The sequence below is a fragment of the Chlorocebus sabaeus genome, chromosome 14, assembly GCF_047675955.1.
Source record: "Chlorocebus sabaeus isolate Y175 chromosome 14, mChlSab1.0.hap1, whole genome shotgun sequence".
Classification (NCBI taxonomy): domain Eukaryota; kingdom Metazoa; phylum Chordata; class Mammalia; order Primates; family Cercopithecidae; genus Chlorocebus; species Chlorocebus sabaeus.
Window position 1 is genome coordinate 43,541,477 of NC_132917.1, and position 25,261 is coordinate 43,566,737.

Sequence of the window (25,261 nt, forward strand, 5' to 3'; positions counted from 1 at the left end):
CGCGACGTAGCTCCCATGGCAACCCAGAAGGCCTCACTCACAGACTCCTTGCGGAGCTCGCTGCCTGATTCTAGGCTGGTCTCTACTCCGAGCCCGTGACGTTTGCGGCAGCCCGGCCACGATGCCCAGGTATTCCCCGAACTCGGCTTGCGAGGGAAAGGCTGCTGAGAGTATTCCTGGCGAGAGTAAGCCCAGGCGGGACCAGCTGTTGGAAGACTTGAGGGGGTGGCCTGCTTGCCACCCGGGTCTGCATGGTCGGGGACCTAGGAACCAGCCTTGAGCATAAAGATTCTGCCGCAAACAGGAAAGAAAGTTCCCTAGGTAGAAAAGTAAGAGATTTGGAAAGATCAGCAAGTCCACCCATTCAATGATTGAATGAAAGTTTCTTGCAGGCCAGAGACTACTTCCGGAGCAGGACATTCGGGGATGAGCTAGACCGCAAGGGCCTCCCCTCCGTTGCGGGGATTCGCAGTAATAAGCAAGGGGAAACTTGGAAGGCATTGTGGAAAGTATAACATCACATTGAAGGGGGGAAACGGGAGAGGGTTTGTAAATTATATTCTAACTCTTCAATTCTATGATATTCATTTTAATTACCCGTTCTCAAGATATTCCTAAACCTTCTCTCAGCAATTTATAAGCACGTCGGGGAGAGGGGTCAGGGAGTGCATCACAGAGCAGGATAAATCTTTTTCTCTCCTTGGGATAGTGTGGAAAATTGTCAGCTTTCCATCACGGGATAATTGGTTACAGTTATAAAGCTATGGTTGTACTTAGGATTTCCGCAGGTGACATGGCTGACTGCAGCACCTCCGTCTCTCCTGTCTGCTGGGTATTTGGAAAGCAGATCTTCACGTTTTGAAAGAATGTTGTGTAAATGAAGAGCAAACAGGCCCAAACTGAGTTCTGAAGGCTCACCTGTGAAATAATTTTAGTGCAAACATTTAAGGACTCCTGTTTTGACCCTTTTTCTTTATTCCTGGTTCTTGAATAGTAATATTTACAAGCCCTCAATAATTTTTGTAATTGTATAGGCCATGCCCTAAACAAATACATATTTTAACAATTATGACAATCTTATACAACTGGTATTCTTTTTTATTGGCATTTTAGCGATAGAGAAACAATTGAGCGTGGGGAATAGTACAGAGGATTGCATATATTAGGTTCTCAAATATTTATTTAATTAATAAAGGAATGAAGGACTTAAAGAGGTTAGGTAATTTTCCCAAGTTCACATGCATAGGAAGCAGCAGAATCAGGCTAGGACCCATCAGGTCTTGCCCATGGTTAGTTTTTAGTTTAATATTCCATTTTCACTTAGGCTTTAATTAATATATATATGATTTTATTGTGTAAAGTTATATATCTGTGTAAAGAAATGAATGAAAGGATAGTTTTCAAAATGTTTGTGGTTTTAGGGGTTTTTTTTTTCCTTTATAGTGGTTTTTTTTTTTTTTTTTTTTGAGACACGGTCTTGCTGTGTCACCCAGGCTGGAGTGCAGTGATGTGATCATGCTCGCTGCAGCCTCGACCTCCGGGTCTCAGGCAATCCTCCTGCCTCAGCGTCCCTAGTAGCTGGAACCACGAGTGCATGTCACCACACCCAGCTAATTTCTTTTTTTTTTTTTTTTGAGACAGAGTCTTGCTCTGTTGCCCAGGCTGGAGTGCAGTGGCACGACCTTGGCTCACTATAACATCCACCTCCGGGGTTCAAGTGATTCTCATGCCTCAGCCTCCTGAGTAGCTGGAATTACAGACACCCACCACCATATCTGGCTAATTTTTTTTTTTTTTAGTAGAGATGGGGTTTTACCATGTTGGCCAGGCTGGGCTTGAACTCCTGACCTCAAGTGATCCACCCACCTTGGCCTCCTAAAGTGCTGGGATTACAAGTGTGAACCACCGCTCCCAGCCTCAGTCAATTTTTTTTGTTTGTTTTCTTTTCTTTTCTTTTTTTATACTTTAAGTTCTACGGTACATGTGCACAACGTGTAGGTTTGTTACATATGTATACATGTGCCATGTTGGGTTGCTGCACCCATTAATTCATCATTTACATTAGGTATTTCTCCTAATGCTATCCGTCCCCCATGCTAATTTATTATTATTATTGTTATTATTATTATTATTTGTAGAGATGGGGTCTCCCTATATTGCCTGGGCTGATCTCAAGTGATCCTCCTGCCTCAGCCTCCCATATACTTTTATATTAAAAAAAAAAAAAGATTTTTTACCCCAAAACATAATTTAAAAAACAAAAAAGAAATGTTTCAGGGAGGAAAGATTATTTGATACACTGGTTTTGTACTTTTCCCATCTTCCTAGGTAACTTAAATGTTTGTGGTTTTCAAGTTGTATGTTCCCAAAAGTCACTGTACTTCCATATGTGTCTGAGAAGCTAACATACACAGTTATGAACCTTAGGGGAAGCCCCAAATAAGACAGCCTCAAATCCTGGCAATAAAACCTCTGCTTATCAATTTCAGCATTTTTCAAAGAACTAGTTCAAAGCAACAAAAGAAAAACAAAACCATAGAATGACTAATCCTCAGATGTTTTACCAGATTATTGTTCCTCAGAAAATAATGTTCATTTGTGTCATAAATTATACTGAAATAAAATTTCTCTGAGCTTGAAATAAATATTTGAAAGAATTCTTTTTCCCTCAATTTTGTTTTCTCTGCCTCTCATATAGTGAAACTCTCTGGGAAATTGCAAAAGCTGAAGTGGAAAAAAGAGGAATTAATGGAAGTGAAGGTGATGGAGCTGAAATTGGAGAAAAATCTGTTTTCTTCATTGGCAGTAAAAATGGGGTAATGCTTTCTTTTTTTCAATTATTGTGATGATTTAACAACCATTGGTAAAACATCTTTTAATACTTCCATTAAAATGTAGATACTTCAACACTTTAACCAGATGACCAATCTGGTTTAGCATGAATTAGAAAGTGCTTGTTATTAATCTAGGAAAAACTATAATAGTAAATAAAATTTTAGAAAAATATATTTAAACTATTTTTTATTTCATGATTTGAAAATATTCAGATCTTCTACCACAATTGAGTGTAAAAGCTAGGATTCGGCCGGGCGCGGTGGCTCAAGCCTGTAATCCCAGCACTTTGGGAGGCCGAGATGGGCGGATCACGAGGTCAGGAGATCGAGACCATCCTGGCTAACACGGTGAAACCCCATCTCTACTAAAAAATACAAAAAACTAGCCGGGCGAGGTGGCGGGCACCTGTAGTCCCAGCTACTCAGGAGGCTGAGGCAGGAGAATGGCGTAAACCTGGGAGGTGGAGCTTGCAGTGAGCTGGGATCCGGCCACTGCACTCCAGCCTGGGCGATAGAGCGAGACTCCGTCTCAAAAAAAAAAAAAAAAAAAAAAAGCTAGGATTCATTTAAATATCTAAGTCAGTCTCTAAATCAGTAAGTCAGTATCTTAATAATTTTATATTTTAGATTGTTACTTTACTTTTAGAAATCTCATTAAAGGAATAATTGAACAGTATCAGTGATATTTGTTACAGGGTTATTAATTATTTTGAAAAATGTGGGGAAAATATGGCAGCATTTCCATTGGGCCTCTGATTGGTAGGAAGAGACCCTCCCCACTTGCTATAAGTCTCTGTTTTCCTTCGCCAAGCGTACAGAAGGGCTTGGAAGTGGCCACACAGAGCAGGAATTGTATGCATCATATCTTCATGCAACTTTGCCTGGCCCACAAAGTTCCTGCCAGGAAGGCAGAATGGCTGGTGACACAAAAAGGTCAAGACTTGCCAGATGCAAGATGCTGAAATTCATGTAGTGCCCTAGCTCATTTCTGTGTGGGTTTCAAATTCCTGTTCATTTTCTGTGCTACATGCTTCCACTTAAGTGCATTGACAAATACGAAGCTTTCAGAAACTAAACTCTGCATCAGCAAGGTTACATGTTCACTGGGCAATGTCAGTGCCCAGGCAGCCTGAGCACCCATCTTGTCTCCAGATGAGTCCCAGAAGGCCCTCCCCGCACAACCGGACACCCTCCATTGGGGGGTTTTATATACGACATTAAGATCACATTTATTGGGAGAAATACTTACACAACCATGAAAAAGGTTTTGGTGATATAAGAATATAATGTGAATTGAAAAAGCAGGACATAAATGTCATACATGATATGATCCCAGTTATACAAATATGTAAATTAAAAATTCTAATAAAAGTTAGAAATATGGATAGTAAAATTTTAATCACTTAATGTTTTTATTTTGTTTTTAATTTCTTTATTTTCCGGAGTTTTCATATTGGCCCACTTTTAAAAATTCCAACTTAATTCTTTAAAATAAAATTATCATAGAGCATTTCTATTTTAAAATTTTAATCCAACTATATAAGTATATAGTACATAACACATATTATTTCTTTTTTTTGAGACAGGGTCTTGCTCTGGTTGCCCAGGCTGGAGTGCAGTGGCGCGATCTCGGTGCACTGCAGCTTTGACTTCCCTGGCTCAGGCGATTTTCCCTCAAGCAACTGGGATTACAGGCATGCGCCACCATACCCGGCTAATTTTTCGTATTTTTAATAGAGATGGGGTTTCACTACGTTGCCCAGGCTGATCTCGAACTCCTGGACTCAAGCAATCCACCCATCTCAGCCTCCCAGAGTGCTGGGATTACAGGTATGAGCCACCGTGCCCAGCTACGTGTTATTCCATGAGTTTACTATTATGATATGTGTGATTTTCATATTAGGCGTAGTATTAACAGTTTCCTACATTTTATCTTACTCTGCCATGTAGATACATACATGGATTTAAATAAATGAGTAAATAACTAGTACTAGTCTTATGGTACAAATAAATTTCTATTACAGAAAACATTCTATATGCAGAATATTAGATAGAATGGCTTCTACTAATGATACTGGTTACTGACTCCAGCATACAAATGCTCACATACAAAATACCACTACTAGTATCCTCTTAGCGCTCTCTGTAACAATTATTCTTAACTCCTTTGTAGTCATGATACCCTGTTTTTGTCTTGTTTTGTTGGTTTTTTTGTTACTTGTGAAACCACGCCTTTTTCTTGATGGCAATATGCGGCATATACAAGCTGTTTTTCATTTTTAGTAACAAAAGTAATTTTGTGTGTGATGACTTGGGAACTCCCTTAAGATACCTAAAACTTTTGAGGATATTGTTCTTTAAAAAGTTTGTGATTCTGCTGAGTGTGGTAGCTAATGGTTGTAATCCCAGGACTTTTGGGAGGCTGAGGCAGATGGATTGCTTGAGCCCAGGAGTTCGAGACCAACCTGGGCAACATGGCAAAACCCAGTGTCTACAAAAATAAAAATAAAAAAATTAGCCAGGTGTGGTAGCACTCACCTGTATGTAGTCCCAGCTACTCGGAAGGCTGAGGCAAGAGGATCACTTGAGCCCAGGAGGTCAAGGCTACAGTGAGCCACCGTGATTGTGCCACTGCACTTTAGCCTGAGCAACAGAGGGAGACCTTGTTTCAAAAAAGAAAGAAAAAAGTATCTGATTCTGCTTCATGGAGAACCTTATTTTGGAAGATAAAGAGAAGCAATTAATGCTTCTGTTGTTCAATTAATAGTAATTACCCTTTACCAAAGAAGCCAGCTGTCCTGCTGCCTTATCTTTTCTCCTTCCAACCAGCTGTTCATCCATTCGGTTGACATTGAACGAACATCTTTTATATCTAAGCATCCTGCTAGACACTGTGGAAACAGGAGTGAAAGGCATTCTCTACTGGGAAGGAACTTGTGTATCAGGACTTGTATACCAACAATGACAATACCATGAGACAAATGCTACGGTGGAAAACAGAGAGGGCACTTTACTCACCCCAGAAAGTTGGGAGACTAGGAAATCCTCCTGAAGAGAGTGATGGCTAAAGCTTGAAGGGTGAGAAGTAAGGAAAGAGAAGTAATTCAGGTGAAGAGTGTGGAGTATTCTAAGATGATCAAGAAAAATGTATGAAACAGATATTCCAACAAATGGGAGAAAGATCATACTAGAGGAATGTAACAGCATTGCCAGTCATCGTTGACTGCCATTTTCATGATGGGTGTTAGTTTGATACTAGTCTGCCCAGCGTACATGGATTTTCTCCACCATCACTCACTTGCATGGGTGCAGGCATGGAGGAGGACGGTGATTACCTGGGGCTGTCTTTGCTGGCTGGGTACAATGCAAAGTGAGGGAGCTCAGGGCATGGCTGATATTTACCAGAGGTGATTGTGATGATAAACTATGGGCTCTGAGATGGAAAAGGAGAAAAGCGAAGGTAGGAAGAGGCTGAGGGAGTAGGAGTGACTGTTGGTTGGGGGGAAAGGGGTACCAGTGGACATTTGAAACCTTTCACTAAGGCCAAGGAATTTTTACTGTGGGGATTCCTGAAGTAGTGGTTAGAGAATGTGTTGTTTGTATATGTGATTTTGGAAGCAGTGCAGTTTCCAGTGAAACTGGAAAGCTTCAAGATGTAACCTTGGAAGTGACCGTGGCAGAAATAGAGTGAGGGAAAAGGCCTCCATTGGGAGGCAAATGCACTGAGAGGTCCGGATGTCAGGTGGATTGCCAAGACCCATGTGGGTGTGAAGAAGATTCATGACAGTAGCTGAGAAGGCAAGGGAGATTGTGAGCCAGAAGAGATGACAGCAACCCTGGTGGTAAACTGATATGAGCCTCTGAGGTTTTTGCAAGAGGAGGGAGGTAGAGTAGTTGTTTGTAGGTGGCACTGGGGAACAAGAAGGACCCTAAAGTATGTAAGGTAGTGAGAATAAATAGCCTCGTTTAACAAGGCTGCAGAGGAAGGGGTCCAAGGTAAGTCATATTTTAGTTAAGGCCAACAGGTGGAGAGAATATCCTGAAAAGGCTGAGATATCGGGGAGTTTGCCAGTCATGGAGTTGAAATCATAGAGTGGAAGGATTTTAGAGGAAGGGAGGACAGAAGGGGATTATTGGGCAAGATTAAGGGATGTGTAGAGAGTTAGGAAATTCAGAGTTCCAGGGATAATGGGTCAGTGGAGAGGGCTGGACATCTGGGGTGATTGAGGCAATGGGAGGGAAGATGGGATTCGTTTTGATGGTCTCTAAGCGAACTTGTACTAGGTCAATGTTTCTTGAATTAGGAAACCTACAAGACTATGGCGACATTCTCAGGGGACTACAGTGTACTAATGAATTTTTAAATCTTGGGTTGTAATTTTGATGATAATCTTAAACTTGATTTCAGTTCCCAGATTAGTTTATGTTAATTTGGAATTGTTACCATATAGTACTATACATTTATATGAAATTATAATAAAAGTGATTTAAGGCCAGGCATGGTGGCTCAAGCCTATAATCCCAGCACCTTGGGAGGCCAAGGTGTTCAAGAGCAGCCTGGTCAACATAGTGAAACCCCGTCTCTGCTAAAAATACAAAAAATTAGCTGCACGTGGTGGTGCATACTGGTAATCCCAACTACCCCGGAGGCTAAGGCATGAGTATCACTTGAACCCAGAGGGGGAGGTTGCAGTAAGCCAATATGGCGCCACTGCACTCCAGCCTAAGCAACAGAGGAAGACTCTGTCTCAAAAAAAAAAAAAAAAAAAAAGAGGGAGGAGTGATTTAAATCAGTACTAGTGTACCATGAAAATTTGAGGAAATTGGCTAGATATTATTTAAAATTCCTTCCAATTCTTATTCTACTTTCTTGTAGAGTACATTACTTTTTAGGTAATATAGCCCTTGTTAATTTAAAACTTTTACAGCATACTACATATGATACCAGTGTAGGAAAATTAGAAAATCTTGATTTTCTTCTTTTTTTTTTGGTTTTGAGATAGAGTCTCGCTCTGTCCGCCCAGACTCAAGTGCAGTGGTGTGATCTCAGCTCACTGCAAGCTCCGCCTCCCGGGTTCACGCCATTCTCCTGCCTCAGTCTCCAGAGTAGCTGGGACTACAGGTGCCCACCACCACGCCCGGCTAACTTTTTTGTATTTTAAGTAGAGGTGGGTTTCACCATGTTAGCCAGGATCTCCTGACCTCATGATCCACCCATCTTGGCCTTCCAAAGTATTGGGATTACAGGCGTGAGCCACCACGCCTGGCAGAAAATCCTGATTTTGTTAAAAACATTAATTACCTGCAAATCCATCAGCTAGAAATAATCATTATTAACATAGTGATGTCCCTCTACATTTATTTGTGTGTTTCTTTCTGTGTGTGTGTGTGTGTGTGTGTGTGTGTACTTCAAGGATGCAGGAAAAGTATTTTTTAATTGAAAACAGAGTCATGCTGATCTATTATGAATGTCTTACTATGTCAGTAAGTATATTTCTACGTTGTCATTCCTAATAGCTGTATATTATTCTATTATATGGATCACCATAATTAATTTAGCCAGTCCCCTAATTGGGGACATATAGGTTGTTTTTAGTTTTTCAGTTTGATGTAACACTAGCCAATAAACATCCTTCAATAATAACATTTTTATATTGTACAATTCCAGTTATTTTTTAATATATCTCATTACAAAAAAATTCATTCAATTTGATAATATTCCAGATATAATGTGGAATAATTATCTTTTTTGTCAAAAACTATGAGTTTTTTAGTAAAAACAAAAACACATATAATAAGTGTTCTGTGTTTTTGGCAATCCAGAGTTTTCCAAATTATTTTCTTTAGAGCTCCATCTCCAGTGGAGCTTTCCCTGCTGTTTCTCTTTTATCTGTTTCCTTGCAAGGGGTATTTTGTTTAAAAAAAAAAAAAAAAAGGGTTTTACTGTTTTTTAAAAAATGATATAAACCACTGAGCTAGTCCCTGGCTCAGCTGTGAAGTTAAATGGCATGACTAGTGGTAGGAATTAGGCCAGAACCTGTATTTCCTGACTCCTAAAAAGAAACTTGGGACCGGGCGTGGTCGCTCACACCTGTAATCCCAGCACTTTGGGAGGCTGAGGTGGGCAGATCATATGAGGCCAGGAGTTCAAGACCAGCCTGGCCACCATGGCAAAACCCTGTCTCTACTAAAAATACAAAAATTACCCAGGCATGGTGGCGTGCACCTGTAATCCCAGCTACTCGAGAGGGTGAGGCACGAGAATCACTGGAGCCCAGGAGGCAGAGGTTGCAGTGAGCCAAGATCATGCCACTGCACTCCAGCCTCGGCAACAGAGTGAGACTCTGTCTCAAAAATAAAATAAAATAAAAAATAAACAACTTGTAATAAGTACATCCTCTGGACTTAAATTACTCTAATGCAGTCAGTATCTGAATTGCTTACTTTGAACATATTTACAATGTATCCTTTATTTGTATGTTACCTTTTTCTTTATTTCCACTTCAACAATTGGAATTAAAACATTTTGAAAGACACTAAACATCAGCTTAGCCAGTAATTAACATCGATGAGTAGAGAAAAAATTTAAGACAGCTGCCAAGTTGACCACTTAAGTGAGGTATGATTTGCTAGTATTTGTCATCTGTGGGACTTTATAATTATGATAATAGCAGTGTAGTTACACTGTGATGGAAAGTTGACAGTTAACTTTTTCCACTTATCAAACTTCAGAACAATTCCGAAAGTTTCTAGTTTTTAGTTTCCAGGTAATTTATCATTCAATTGATTAAAAATCTATTTTGGGTCACAATTATGAACAATAATACAATTTTTACATATGAATGACATTAACACAGTATTCCTTCTTTTTTAATTTCCAGGGAAAGACTACTATTATTCTAAGGTGTCTTGACAGGTAAGTGTCATGTTAACCTCTAAACTACAGTTATGCTTATTCTAGTTGTACAGGGCAAGTTAGATCTAAAAGACATAAGGAAGGGGAACAATTTTAAGACCCAAACAAAATATTTAATTCTTAGCAGATCCTTAGTATAACCTTTAAGAGCGCCTTTAAAGATAAAACTAACAATAAGCCAAAAATTATTTGAGACTAATACTGGATTTCCCTATTTGAGGGAGAAATCTTACTGTAATGACCCAGCCTATAATAGTATTTACCCTCTTTTTGGCTATGCTACTCTTGTATTTAAATTATTTTTATTCTACCTAATCTACAGTTATTTGAACATTCATTGTAAGCTTTAGTTGCTCAGGGGTACGTTTTTGAAGCACAGTGTTGGTCCTCAAACTGGATATTTTATCATTTCTTTTATATATTTGCTAACATATACTGTAGAAGCAGGCCATCAGATTAAGATTTAGGATTATGATTGGTAGATGTTGCAGGAAGCTGATGAGGAAAGCCTTCAATCATTTTTGGAAGATATTTCTCTGTTCCCTTCATTTGAATACATATATCTTATAACTTCTCCAAAAATCATCAAAAGAGATGGAATTTGGTGTTAAGATCACATTAAAGAAACATCACTCATTTGAAAAATATTATTAAAGGATACAAATAATAAATTCCTGCTTTGGTGTAATTCCTTTCACCAACAATATTGTTTCTCAGAGAAACTATCAACAGTAACACCCGTTTTATCTTTCCATCTCCAGGAATCATGGATCTTTTTAGACCACATTTAGATGTTTCCTGTCATAAATAGATCATCTAATACAACACCAGCTTAGGATAAAATACTACAAAATAGTACATTAAGTTGAAAAGTATTAATTTCTTTCTTTCTTTCTTTTTTTTTTTTTTTTTTTTTGAGACGGAATTTCGCTCTTGTTGCCCAGGCTGGAGTGCAACGGTGCCATCTCAGCTCACTGCAACGTCCGCCTCCTGGGTTCAAGTGATTTTCCTGCCTCAGCCTCTTGAGTACCTGGGATTACAGGCATGTGCCACCACGCCCAGCTAATTTTGTATTTTTAGTAGAGACAGGGTTTATCCATGTTGGTTGGGCTGGTCTTGAACTCACAACCTCAGGTGATCTGCCTGCCTCGGCCTCCCAAAGTACTGGGATTACAGGCGTAAGCCACCATGCCCAGCCCTGAAAAGTATTAATTTCAGTTCCTCAATACTCTACTTAGGAAAAGGTTAATTTTCTAAACTATAGGTTAAATATCAAATCTTATAAATTTTTTCTTAAAAGTAGCATTTTGCTTGATAAAATTTCTATCTTTCAGGAAATATAACCAAACATTACTCTCTGTATAATGTATTCAAAAGATATATGCAGGGGTGATATTCAAAATATTTAATAAACAATTATATAAGTCACAAATTTAAAAATCATTTCTCCTTCTTCTCCAATCTGAGGATAGATATGGGGTCGGGCGCAGTGGCTCATGCCTGTAATCCTAGCACTTTGGGAGGGCAAGGCAGGCAGATCACTTGAACTCAGGAGTTCAAGACCAGCCTGGTCAACATAGTGAGAACTTGTCTGTACCAAAAGATACAAAAATTAGCTGGGCGTGGTGGTGCACGCCTGTAGTCCCAGCTACTCAGGAAGCTGAGGTGGGAGGATTACTTGAGCCCGAGAGGTTGAGGCTGCAGTGAGCTGTGATCACGCCACTGCATTCTAGCCTGCATGACAGAGTGAGACCCTGTCTCAATAAAATAAAATAAGAAAGTAAAATAAAGATATGTACCAATATAATTTGGCCTTAAAAAGGAAGGAAATTCTGTCACATGCTACAACTTGGATGAAGCTTGAGGGCATTATGCTAAGTGAAATAAGCCAGAAACAGAAAAAACAAATATTGGGCTGGGTGTGGTGGCTCACACCTGTAATCCCAGCACTCTGAGAGGCCAAGGCAGGCAGATCATTTGAGGTCAGGAGTTTGAGATCAGCCTGACCAACATAGTGAAACCTCATCTCTACTAAAAATAAAAAAAATTAGGCAAGCGTGGTGGTGGGCCCCTGTAATCCCAGCTCCTTGGGAGACTGAGGCACGGGAATCACTTGAACCTGGGAGGGGGAGGTTGCAGTGAACTAAGATCGTGCCACTGCAAAAAAAAAAAAACAAAACACAACAAAAAAAGTGTGTGTGTGTGTGTGTATATATATATATAGTATGATTCCACTTATATATCTAGAATAATCAAACTCATAGAAAGAAAAAGAATGGTGGTTACCAAGAACTGGGGGAAGGGAAAACGAGAAGTTGTTTAATGGGTATGGAGTTTCAGTTTTGTGAGATGGAAAAGTTCTCAATATTGGTTATATAACAGTGTCAATATATTTAATACTACTGAATTATACACTTAAAAATAGGTAAGATAAATTTTATTTTATATGTTCTTGACCATAATAAAAAGTTAAATATATATATACACCATAAAACTGCTTACCAGCAATATAAGCTATAGTATAAATAATTCAACAAATTGTTTTAATATTTTCCTAATCATTACTGATTTTAAGGACTTGTTGATATAATTTATTAACTATCACTATCTAAATGATGCCCATATTTGAGCTGTGATTTAAGATAAAGAACTGCTAGAGAACTGCATTAAAGTCTTGCATTGTTTTTGTGTTTTTGAGACAGGGTCTCTCTCTGTCACCCAGGCTGGAGTGCAGTGGCATGATCTTGGCTTATTGCAGCCTCAACCTCCCAGGCTCAAGTGATTCTCTCACCTCAGCCTACTGAGTAGTTGGGACTACAGGCATGTACTACCCTTTTTTGTAGAGACAGAGTTTTGCCATGTTGCCCGGGCTAGTCTTGAACTCGTGGACTCAAGCAATTTACCTGCCTCAGCCTCCCAAAGTGCTAGGGTTACAGGCATGAGCCACCATGCCTGGCCAAGTCTTGCATTGATGTTGTAATGTGACAGTCATTAGATTCCTAGCTCCTCACATCATGGCTGAATATAAACCCAGTGTCACTTTGGGAGGCCGAGGCGGGTGGATCATGAGGTCAGGAGATTGAGGGCATCCTAGCTAACATAGTGAAACCCCGTCTCTACTAAAAATACAAAAAAAGTAGGTGAATGACATGCACCTGGGAGGCGGAGCTTGCAGTGAGCCGAGATCACGCCACTGCACTCCAGCCTGGGAGAGAAAGCGAGACTCTGTCTCGAAAAAAACAAAAACAAAAACAAAACCCAGTGTCAGTGCTTCCTGCATGGCCTGGATGTGGAGATCTTGTGCCCAGCATGGCCATCCACACTGCTAGCCTCAACTCATTCTCTACGTGCCCCAGCAGTGCCTTTAGAGGCTACCATATTATTCATGCGCCATTAAAATCCACTAAGATGGTGTTTTGCAGGTTTATTTCTTTTGTATATATAATTTATCTCAATGCTATTATACAAGGTAACTTCTCTACTAATAAAGTTTTTAAGAGGAAGGAAAAATGAATCAGGTAAGATGGTGGCATAAGAAACTAATACCACCTACAATGATAATACTAGCTGCCTTTATTTTACAGAGATGAGCCACCAAAACCAACCTTAGCTTTGGAATATACATATGGAAGAAGAGCAAAAGGGCACAACACAGTAAGTGTCTTTTAAAGTGACATTGCTATGCCCATAGATGGGAAAGTAATGCTGCTGACTTTGTTTTACATTTTCCATCTTATCTGTAATCAATAAACATATCCAGTTGTACACTTCATAACTGTCTGCCATTAAACTTGAAATGCAGTGTGGCAGATAGAAGCCAACCCAAACTGTGAAAAGATTTTAGCCTTCTCATGTATTATGTCTTAAAATGCTATAATAAGATACCTTTTTAACTTTATTGTACAGTTCATGAGAATAGTGTTGTGAGTTACTTTCTGTCTCTCAAAAATCTGCTAAAATATAGGTTTGACCTGTGGAATATTTATGAAAATATACTGTTTAAATTACTAGCATTTAAAAATGCATCTTGAAGTTGATAGCACCAGTTGAGATCGTATGCCCTACTTGATTATAATCCTATTTTCACTTGTTTTAATGTCTCTTTAGAGGAACATTATAAACTCTTAAGGATAGAAGGAGGTTTATAGTATATGTTGGCCGGGGGAGGGGTGGGGAATTCCTAAATAGAATCTTTTTGGAGTTGTCACCTAAAAAGAGGTCATTTCTTTTTTTTTTTTTTTTTTTTGAGACGGAGTCTCGCGCTGTAGCCCAGGCTGGAGTGCGGTGGCCGGATCTCAGCTCACTGCAAGCTCCGCCTCCCGGGCTTACGCCATTCTCCAGCCTCAGCCTCCCAAGTAGCTGGTACTACAGGCGCCCGCCACCTTGCCCGGCTAGGTTTTTTTTGTATTTTTTAGTAGAGACGGGGTTTCACCGTATTATCCAGGATGGTCTCGATCTCTTGACCTCGTGATCCGCCCGTCTCGGCCTCCCAAAGTGCTGGGATTACAGGCTTGAGCCACCGAGCCCGGCCGAGGTCATTTCTTAAATAAAGTTAAGTGTGTAGAAGGACAATCTAGAATGGAGCATCCCGCTACTCCCCTAACAAAGGCACATTTTTATACACTGACTTAGTCCAAATGTTTGCTCATTAGTAGACAGTATATAAAGAGGTAAAACTTCCTATCGTTGCTTCCAGGATTCACCAACGAAAGTGGGTTATTAAAACTGAAATTTAAAGAAAAAAACATAATATATGGAGGTACAGGAGAACTTCATTTTTGTGACTCGAATTTTGACACGAGTAATAAGCCTAGAAATGTAATTATGCTTTTCATTGGAAACTTGGAGACAGCTCTCATAAGCTTAACCGTTAAGAAGAGCTCTAAAAACTTCCCTTTATCAAATTGTGAATTGAGGGAGATTTTCCAGTGAATAATTATTTTCCCCACAAAAATTAATGATTCAGATATGAACAGCCAAACAATTGTAGAGATTGCAAAATGAAATTTTGTCAAAAATCCAAAATAATATATATTCATCTAAAACTTATTTTATTGACATTCTGTCTCTTCCAGGTTCCTGGGAGTAGATACATTAAAACTTGTGTGATTTTTTTTTCCTAAACTTTGTACTGTCAAGTGGGATATTTCCATATTCATTCTGGAAGCATCATATCTTTTTCAGATTTAATTCCCTAAGAGTCCTAAATAGAAGTATTTTGTCAGCTCCTCACACAATTTCAGTGACCTGAAGGGTCTTCAGTGTCAGGACAGAAGCAGAAATGCCATTAGCCAACAATCTAGGAACGTCTTATGGAATAGATGGTCCTATTTCTTTTCTTTTCTTTTTCTTTCTGAGACAAGGTCTCACTGTCACCCAGGCTGGAGTACAGTGGCAGGATCATAGCTCATGGCAGCCTCAAACTCCTGGGCTCAAAGAATCCTCCCGCATTAACCTCCCAAGTAAACTGTCCCCACAAATTCACTACAAGCATGCACCACCACACTCAGCTAATTTAAAAAGATTGTTTATAGTGATGGAGTCTCACTGTGTTGGCCAGACTGACCTTGAACTCCTGGCTTCAAGTGATCCTCCAGCCTTGGTCTCCCAAAGTGTTGGGGTTTACAGGTGTGAACCACTGCACCCAACCCTAGATGATCTTATTTCTGAACTTCTTGGCTGCCTAGCCCTGTCAGTTTCCTATTATTTTGAGGGTCCTATAAAAAAGAGAAGCAATTGTTTGATCTCTTGTTGCCCCACCTACCATGTATTATTGTCAGTGGTAGCCTGTCAGATTCTCCACAGGAATCAGGAACAAATCGTCTGCTTATACTTTTGCTCAAGTAATCTTGATCTGCAGCCAGGACTGCCATTTGTTCGTCCCTTTTCTTTATGCCTTACGTGTGTCTAATTCATTCTGCGAGCTTCTGTCTTCCTAAACAGGAATGTTTTCCTATTCACCTGTTTTATTTCTATCTAGAATTATAAATGTTTTCCAAAAGATAATACCAAATTTGCTCAACGGGTTAATTTTTATCTAAAATCTGCGTAAGTGTATGCCACATATGTTATTTACAAGATTAACACACTGTTTATTGTATTACTAGAATTAAGGCATTTGTGTACACATATAGACAATTCTGAATATTTCATCATTTTTCTTTAAAAATAGGTGCTTTGGTGCATTTTGAGGGATGGAATAAAGGAAAAAATTTTGACTGCCAAGAAAGGGTTGATTAAAGACTACAATATTTTATATGTATAATTATTACTGGCAAGTGCTAATGACATGTAAGAAGTACTTAAAATTCAAAAAATCAAAAATTTTTGTTTTTCAGCCAAAAGATATCGCTCACTTTTGGGAACTGGGTGGAGGAACCTCTTTATTGGACTTAATCAGCGTACCCATCACAAGTGACACCTTACGGTAAGTGAGCCAGCTCCAGGAAAAGCTGTAAGTACACAGGAGTGTCCCTAGGAGAAATATGAGTTGGCTTTTCTCAGTCAGAATTTTGGGGCACAGTTTTATGTTGCTGACGGCTTATGCCCACTTCCTTTCTAAATGCCTAAATTGTAATGCTTTCAAAGAAGTTTTAAAAGAACCAAGATTTTGGCCTGTGCTGAACTGAGATAGCTGACATTCCTTCTAGTAACATATTTTGCAAGCTGAAAACAAACAGACAAAAAAAAAAAAAAAAAAAAACATCAAATTACACTTGGGCAATGATTTCATTTTGTAAAAATAAATTTGAAAAGCTTAATTCTTTCCATTATCCATCTCAGTATGAGTTAATTCGGCTCTGAGTTTTTTTCTTCAGCTGAGTATTATAAGCTACCTTTGAATTTAATGCTAATTTACATCCTTGAAGCTTCATTTAAAGGAAGACTATATGTCGGAGAAGAGAGAAAGTCTCTCTGTTTGCTGACCTTAGAGAATTAGAACTTAGGGGAAACCTCAAAACGCTTGAGTGATGTTTTCCTGACAGTGACTCCCACATGTTGGCCAAATGTGTGGAAAATTGTGACATTTCTTACAATGTTCCTGGGAACTGGTCTTAGCTAAGAAAAACATATTTTTTTAATCTGAAGTATTTTGTTCTTAGAGTTTAACATAAACCATTGCTGCTGCCTGGATCAAATACAAAGGGCTTGACAATTAGTTGTTACATGTTGGTCATTAAGCTCCTTGGAGGACGGAATTATTTCTTGTTAATGGGACTGTTGTTTTTCTAGAACTGGCTGGATACAGTTTGTCTTTTTTTTTTTTCCTTTTAATGAAATATGATTTACTTTCTTTCACTTATTACAAAAGTAATATATGCTCATATAGAAAACTTGTAAAAATACTGAAAGACACAAAGAAAGTAAAAGGAACCAGAATCACATTAAAAAATAACCACTTGAACATGTTGAGGTATTTCTTTCAGCCTTTTCAATGTCTGTAAATATACTTTGTACAGGTTTGGGATATTTTATATACATATTTAGAGCTTGCCTTTCCACTTTTAAACACTTTTCCCTATGATATTATTTTTCAGAAACATGGAATTTTATAGTTAGATAGTTTTTCTTTTGTGTCTCTTTAATGGAGACAAGTAAGTGAAGCTGCCTGGGAATAGTGCCTAGTGGTGTGGTTGAGAAGAGATGGTGAGGGGCCAGGTGCGGGTGACTCAGGCCTGTAATCTCAGCACTTTGAGAGGCCAAAGCTAGAGGATCACTTGAGGTCTGGAGTTCAAGACCAGCCTGGGCAACATAGTGAGCCCCCATCTCTACAAAAAAGTTAAAAAATAAAATTAGCCAGGCATCATAGCATGCCTCTGTAGTCCCAGCTACACAGGTGGCTGAGGCAGGAGGATTGCATGAGTCAGGGAGCTTGAGGCTGCAGTAAGCTATGATCATACCACTGTACTCCAGCCTGAGTGACAGAGTGAGACATTGTCTCTTTAAAAAAGAGAGAGAGAGAGAGGGCGATAGTAAGGGGAGGAGGAGCTTCCAGTTAGAGTGGCCAGAGGCTGAAAGGGTGAAAACACAGTAGCTGGCTCTTACCTGGGTCGGAAGTTGGCTCGTATTCAGCTGATTTGTTATATTACCTCTCTCCCCTTCTCAAAGCCCAAAAGGTTTTGGCCTGCTGGGATTTTGGAAATTCTAGGTTCTGCAGGAAGCCAGATCATCCCGAGGATTAATACCTCATTTGTGAGGTCTTGGTCTTCCTTTCCCTGGAGCCCCAGGACAGCTGGGACCTGCTTTAGGAAAGAGGAAGGGTCAGGGTTATGATCAACAGAGGGAAAGGGAGCCGTAGGCTTGGGTCTAAAGTAGGTTGCTGAGTGGTTAAATAATTCATGGAAAACATTTCATTCTTCGTGTGGTTGCTAATCTCAAAGTGTTTTTGACTGGAATTCGTTTGACACATAATTTCCTTGTGTTGGATGAAGTCCCACAACTTGAGAAAACAATGTTGCCAAATACTGTTAGATACTGTTTATCTCTGAAATAACCGCTTATAGAATTATAAATGCATTGAACATTTCCACAGACTTCAGACAATTGGTAATAGAACATTTCCTGTAGTCTGAATCTCTGTTTTAAGAGTTTATTAAAAAAAAATTGGGGGCTATCATTTGCTATGAAATAGGTAAAAAGTAACAAAAGTATTTCCAAATATACTGTAAACAAAAATTTTAATCTTAGAAAAATTTGAGTAATTTAGTTTTCTTTCACTTAAAATAATTTTTCACTTAAAAAAATAATAAATTTTACATTATATCCATTTCATCACAATGAAAAAATGTTAAATCATAGTTGAAACAAAACCATACCAAAACCCTAAAAATAAAATTAGTACAATTAAAAATGTATATATTATTTTTACAGTTAAGCAAAACTGTTTATGAGCTTATTAAAATGACATAAATATAATTGCCTAGACCATGTAATAATGCAATAATTTTTAGAAAATTTGATAATTTATATATAAAAGACCACTTTCTGAATTTAGACCAACAGAATTGTTACTGTTTTGCTTGAATTATACAAAATAGCCTGTTTACTTGAACTAAACAAAATAATTAAATAACATTATAATTTTGTGCTATGTCTTCTAGCAGAATGTTTGCTGTGTTGATCAAGGATATATTGGCTATATTGGAGATAATCCTAAACCGTCAAGGATTATGGTTCTATATACTTACTGTAACCATTTTTTAAAATACTCCTAGATTTATATATGTTTAGTTTTTATTGTGGTAAAATATACATAGCATAAAATTTGAGTCATTTTTAACTGTGCAGTTCAGTAACATTAAGTATATTCTCATCACCATCCATCTCCAGAACTTTTTAATCTTCTCGAACCGAAACTCTTTACCTATTAAACAATAACTCCTTATTTTTCCCTCCCCAGCTCCTGGCAACCCTCATCCCTACTGCCTGTCTCTATGAGTTTGACCACTCCAGTACCTCATATAAATGAAATCATTCATTATTTGTCCTTTTGTTATTTATTTGTCTTATTTAGCATAATGTCTTCAGGGTTCTTCCATGTTGTAGTATGTGTCAGGATTTCCCTCACTTCTAAGGCTAAATAATGTTCCATTGTGTAAACAAATAACCCCAGGTTAGTTACCCATTAATCCATGCAGGAACATTTGGGTTGTTTCCATCTTTTGACTATTGTGAGTAATGCTGGTATGAACACTGGTGTACACTATCTGTTTAAATCTCTTCCTTCAGTTCTTTTGGGTATAGACTCAGAAGTGGAATTGCTGGATCATCTGGTAATTCTATGGTGAATTTTTTGAGGAATCACTATACTATTTTCCACAGCGGCTGCACCATTTTACATTCCCATAAGCAATGTACAGGGGTTCTAATTTCTCTGTATCCTCACTAATACTTGTTATTTTCTCATTTAAAAAAATGTTTTAGGCCAGGAGCGGTGGTTCACACCTGTAATCCCAACACTTTGGGAGGCTCAGGTGAGTGGATCACCTGAGGTCAGGAGTTCGAGACCAGCCTGGGCAACATGGTGAAACCCCGTCTCTACTAAAAATATGAAAATTAACCGGACATGGTAGTGCACACCTGTAACCCCAGCTACTCGAGAGGCAGAGGCAGGAGAATCGCTTGAACCCAGGAGGCAGAGGTTGCAGTGAGCTGAAATTATACCAATGTACTCCAGCCTGGACGATAGAGACTCCTCCACCAAAAAAAAAAAAAAAAATGTTTTGATAGTAGCTAGCCTAATGGATAGGAAGTTGGACATCTTTTCATGTGTTAATTGGCCATCTGTATACCTTCTTTGGAGAAATGTCTATTTGAATCTTTTACCTTCTTTTTTTTTTTTTTTTTTTAATGTAGTTGAGATGGGGTCTCGCTATGTTGCCCAGGCTGGTCTTGAACTCCTGGCCTCAAGCAATCCTCCTGCCTTAGCTTTCCAAAGCTCTAGAATTACAGACATGAGCCACCATCCCTGGCCTCTTTGCCCATTTTTGAACGGGAATGTTTGTTTTCGTTGCTGTGTTTAGGTTTATGTTTGATGTGCATGAACAGAATACAAGTGCATATGGTGATGGTGGTGGTGTATCTGGTGGTCAGGAGTGTGCTTTCAGAGAGACAGAATGGTATTGCAGAAAAACATGTAACTTTGGATCTAAATACCAGTTCTACAATTTACTAATTATGTAAATCTGCGCCTTAGACTTCTTCTAATCTATGAAATGGACATTATAACATCTTCTGGAGAGGGTTATTGTGGAGATTAACTAGGTAGTTCCCTAGCAAGGTCCACCCATAAATCTATTTTCTTCTCCTTTACCTGATTATTGTGTTATTGTTTTTGCTTCTTTTATTATTTTTGCTTCCCTTTTTTGGAGCACACAGTAAAAGTGGATGTAAACATGGCATTGTCGGCCCAAATGCTTGCAGCTTCTCTATTTGAACTAAACTACTTTTAGTTCAAACAGAAACTTAGTTCCACTATTGTAGCACTTAAATATCACTAGAGGAAAGTATTGGAATAAATAAGGCTATGACTTTGGTTTTTTGTTTTTGTTTTGTTTTGTGTTTTGGGGTCTTAGAATAATGCTATGGGTTTTTTTTTTTCCCCTTTAAGGTATATTTTCGTTATTCTTTGATAAATTTCAGTACATTAGGGTTTCAAAGTGGTAATTATTTTGAGTCTTTTTTGAAAAATGTTTTTATTTCTTTAGGACGTTTTCTCTTGTTCTCGTTCTGGATCTTTCAAAACCTAATGATCTTTGGCCCACCATGGAAAATCTCTTGCAAGCCACAAAAAGCCATGTAGACAAAGTGATAATGAAACTGGGAAAGACAAATCCTAAAGCAGTTTCTGAAATGAGACAGAAGATCTGGAATAATATGCAGAAGGATCATCCTGTGAGTTGCTGTTTGGGATTATTACTGGACTCCTTAGTCCCGTATATAGTTAATGATAACATCACAAACAGCTTCTTTAGATTTTTATGCATGACTTGAAATTCATTTGATGTAGATGAACCTGCTCACTGGAAAATTACAGCAATTTATTAAAACCTCAGTAAGAGCAAAACAAGAAAGAAGATTCCTTGTATCTTCTTGTTAGACATCTTCTGTGATTGTTATGGCATATTACACCAATCAGAGAAATAGAGTTTTAAAGTAGTGGTTTGATATTGATTTTATAATCTCTGTAAAAATGAAGATAAAAAGCCAGATTGTACAAAAGTCACCTGAGAAAGACTAGATGAAGCTACAACTTTAAGCAAGAGGTAGAGTTTTAATAGCCTTCACCATCACTCTGTATTTTACATTCATTTGTTTCTGTCACTTATTCAGGATCTTTTTATCATCTGACAGCTAATTATATTATAAAGTTGCTATGATAGTAACACAGCTTCCTCAAAAACAATAATAAATACCAGCATCTGGAAAACTAAGAGCAGCATTTTATATTATCCAGAGTTTATAAGAAAGTGTAGCCAGGTGCGGTGGCTCATGCTTGCAATCCCAGCACTTTGGGAGGCCGAGGCAGGCAGATCACGATGTCAAGAGATCAAGGCCATCCTGGCCAACATGGTGAAACCCCATCTCTACTAAAAATACTAAAATTAGCTGGGTGTGGTGGTGTGTGCCTATAGTCCCAGCTACTCAGGAGGCTGAGGCATGAGAATCGCTTGAACCTGGGAAGCGGAAGTTGCAGTGAGCCAAGATCGCGCCACTGCACTCCAGCCTGACGACAGAGTGAGACTCCTCCTCAAAAAAAAAAAAAAGGAAGAAAGTGTTTTACATAGGAAATAATGAAACAAAACAAATCTATGATGAATAAATGCTATTCCAACAAACAGTTAACATAAAATAGAAAAAAAACCCAGGAAGGTAATATATAAGGAAATAAAAGGGTAGAAAAAGGAAAATAATAAATATCATAGTAATTTAGGGAATTGCCATTTCTAGTTTTACACTTATGAAATATAGCTTAGGAAGTGAAAGTTAAATATTGGAACAAATTCTATGTCAAGCAAATTAAGTAAACATCTATGAAGAGACTGAAAATGGAATGGTTTTTGGAAGTAAATAGAAATTGCTAAGCACCTAGCATTGAAGAATTATAATAAATCAATGAAATATGTTTATTAACAGGATCGTGAATTAATTGACCCATTTCCAGTACCTCTGGTCATAATTGGAAGTAAATATGATATTTTTCAGGTAAGCTCTTCCACTTCTAGCTGAGTTTGTTGTACATACATGGCTGTGCTTTTTATGAGGGAGGTACAAAAATAATGTCAACATAAGAAAAATAATTATTGAAGGAATAGATTAGTAAGTCATACATCTTAAAGATTTTGGAAAAGAAGACAGTTGGGACAGAAAAACATAGGTAAAGAAAATAAATGCAGTGATTGGAATGGGGATAAGGCAGATTTAGAAAACGAATCCTGCTGGGCACAGTGGTTTATGCCGGTAGTCCCAGCACTTTGGGAGGCTGAAGGGGGAGGATCACTTGAGCCCAGGAATTTGAGGTTACAGTGAGCTGTAATCACACCACCGTACGTCCAGCCTGGGTTACACAGTGAGACACTGTCTCTTAAAAAAAAAAAAAAAAAAAAAGTCTTCAACCCAGTCACTGGGGAATAGGACTTACTTCTCAACTTTTAAATTGAAGAAAGTAGAAAATTAGTTCCTTCTTATCTTTGCTTGTCAGAGAATCGTTAGGGTATTCCACACTATGAAATGTGCGCTTATATCTAAATTCTGTTGAGCTAAGTATTTAAACAAAGAAAGATCTGATAGCTGAAGCTCTAAGAAGGCTGCAGCTATTGTTCAACTCTCTATGAAACAAATATCAAGGTAATGGAATACTATTCCTGAAGGTGAGTTTAAAAAAATAAGAAATAATCTATTTCTACATTTAATAATTTGAATCTTCCTGCTATAGATATTTGGTTATCTTGACTTTTTTTAATAACATATTTCTACAGGATTTTGAGTCTGAGAAGAGAAAAGTAATATGCAAGACACTTCGATTTGTTGCACATTATTATGGAGCATCATTAATGGTTTGTACATTTCTTGTCCTTTGGGCTTGAATGGACAGTACCAAATTTGGGGAAATTAGCAACTTGATGCACAACTATGAGGAATAAATGCTTTTGCTAATGCACATGGTCCCATTGCTCTCCCACTGCTGAAGACCTCTCCTTACAGAGCGTTTGATAATGCATCTGTTGAACATGTGCTACTAGTTGGTCTCCCCCTTCTTTGGAACAAAAGTTCTAAATTGTTTATATCCATAAATCCCAACTAAGTTTAAAGAGACAAGTTGATTATCTATTTATTCATTTTTGGTATCCCCTTAAGAATTAGAATCTGTATTCCCTTAAAAGAAAAACAAAAAATAACTCTAACAGTGTGTGTACGGGGGATGAGGGCTCTTTTAAAAAGTACTGTTTGTTGTAAAAGTTAAAAACATGAAATCTGAAGTCACGTGCCCTGGGTTCGAATCTCAGGGTGACCATTTATTAGACGTGTGATCTTAGGCAAGTCACTTAATTTCACTTAAGCCTCATTGTCCTCCAGGGTAAAATGGAGAAAAATAGTATCTTCTTCATAGGGTTGTTGTGAGGATTCAAAGAGGGAGTACATGTGAAATGCTTAGCACAGGGCCTAGAACAGAATATTACTCAATAAATGTTGGTTTTTATAATCACTGTTATTATCTCCCATAGCAGGACTAAACTTCACTAAATGTCCTTTAATGCTATAAAATATAACAACTTTTTTTTTTTTTTTTTTTTTTTGAGATAGTCTCACTCCATCACCCAGGCTGGAGTGCAATAGTGTGGTCTTAGCTCACTGCAACCTCTGCCTCCTGGGTTCAAACGATTCTCCTGCCTCAGCCTCCTGAGTAGCTGGGACTACTGGCGTGTGCCACCATGCCCGGCTAATTTTTGTATATTTAGTAGAGACGGGGTTTCACTGTGTTGGCCAGGCTGGTCTCGAACTTGTGACCTCGTGATCTGCCCTCCTCAGCCTCCCAAAGTGCTGAGATTACAAGCATGAGCCACCATGCCTGGCCAAAACATTTTTATTTAAACAATTTCCAGCTGGGTGCAGTGGCTCATGCCTGTAATCCCAACACTTTGGGAGGCTAAGGCGAGAGGATCATTTGAGCTCAGGAGTTTGAGACCAGCCTGGGCAACATGGCAAGAACCTGTCTCTACAAAAAATTTTAAAAATTAGCTGGCCATGGTGGCAGACACTGGTTGTCTCAGCTACTTGGGAGGCTGAGGTGGGAGGATCATGTGAGCTCGGGAGGTCAAAGCTGCAGTGAACCATTATCACACCACTGCACTCCAGACTGGACTTGTCTCAAAAAAAAAATTTCCTTTACATTTGAATAATTATTTAATGGTCTCTTTTTTCCTCCAAATTAAAGCACTCAGAGGAACCTAGAGACAACATGGTCTAGCCCCTTGCCTTCATGGCTAGAATATTTTGACTGAAAGTAATATTTACAAAGTATGTATTCTCAGCTTTTATACCTTTCAAAACATTATACATACATTTCATTACGTATTTTCTTAAAAATGATCACCTTTTATGTTTGAATTGTATTTGCTTACGTATTAGGTTGACACAGTACTTTGGGAAATGTTCTTCTTTACTATTTTGAGAGGATATGGGGAATTTAAAGTGAATGAGTCATCCAGGGTACAGAGGTAAAGATCTTGCAATTACTTATTTTTGCCACCAGAGAGGGTCACACATTTACTTCTGGCTATCAAGTTAGCTGAGGGAAATCCCTGTATTTCTTTAGGAACAGATTACATTTGATGGAGGGCCCAGTCTGGTCTCACGGGTACAAATTTAGATGAAGTCAGGTCAATGCAGGCCACAGCAAGCCTGGGATTCACTGTGGCCCAGGAGATGGAACAAGATCAGGGACCAGGGAATGACTTTGAGAAGGGCTTCATCTCAGCTTTCAGTAAGCCCAAAGGAACAGGGTTTGGGT

The 25,261-nt window shown here is 38.5% G+C and overlaps 1 protein-coding gene across 2 annotated transcripts in view; it reads left to right on the forward strand.

The window, feature by feature from the left end:
* Window positions 1-25,261, forward strand: part of DYNC2LI1 (dynein cytoplasmic 2 light intermediate chain 1) — a 37,217-nt gene continuing 11,956 nt past the window's right edge. The window contains exons 1-9 of one of the 2 annotated variants that reach the window (XM_073022944.1): window positions 1-129; window positions 2,699-2,816; window positions 4,572-4,664; window positions 9,716-9,750; window positions 13,335-13,404; window positions 16,089-16,177; window positions 20,958-21,144; window positions 22,387-22,455; window positions 23,229-23,306. In XM_073022944.1, the coding sequence (XP_072879045.1) occupies window positions 122-129; window positions 2,699-2,816; window positions 4,572-4,664; window positions 9,716-9,750; window positions 13,335-13,404; window positions 16,089-16,177; window positions 20,958-21,144; window positions 22,387-22,455; window positions 23,229-23,306 (747 nt within the window). In that variant the 5' untranslated portion in view covers window positions 1-121. The remainder of the gene's footprint in view (window positions 130-2,698; window positions 2,817-4,571; window positions 4,665-9,715; window positions 9,751-13,334; window positions 13,405-16,088; window positions 16,178-20,957; window positions 21,145-22,386; window positions 22,456-23,228; window positions 23,307-25,261) is intronic. The other variant, XM_007970791.3, reaches the window with a different exon arrangement.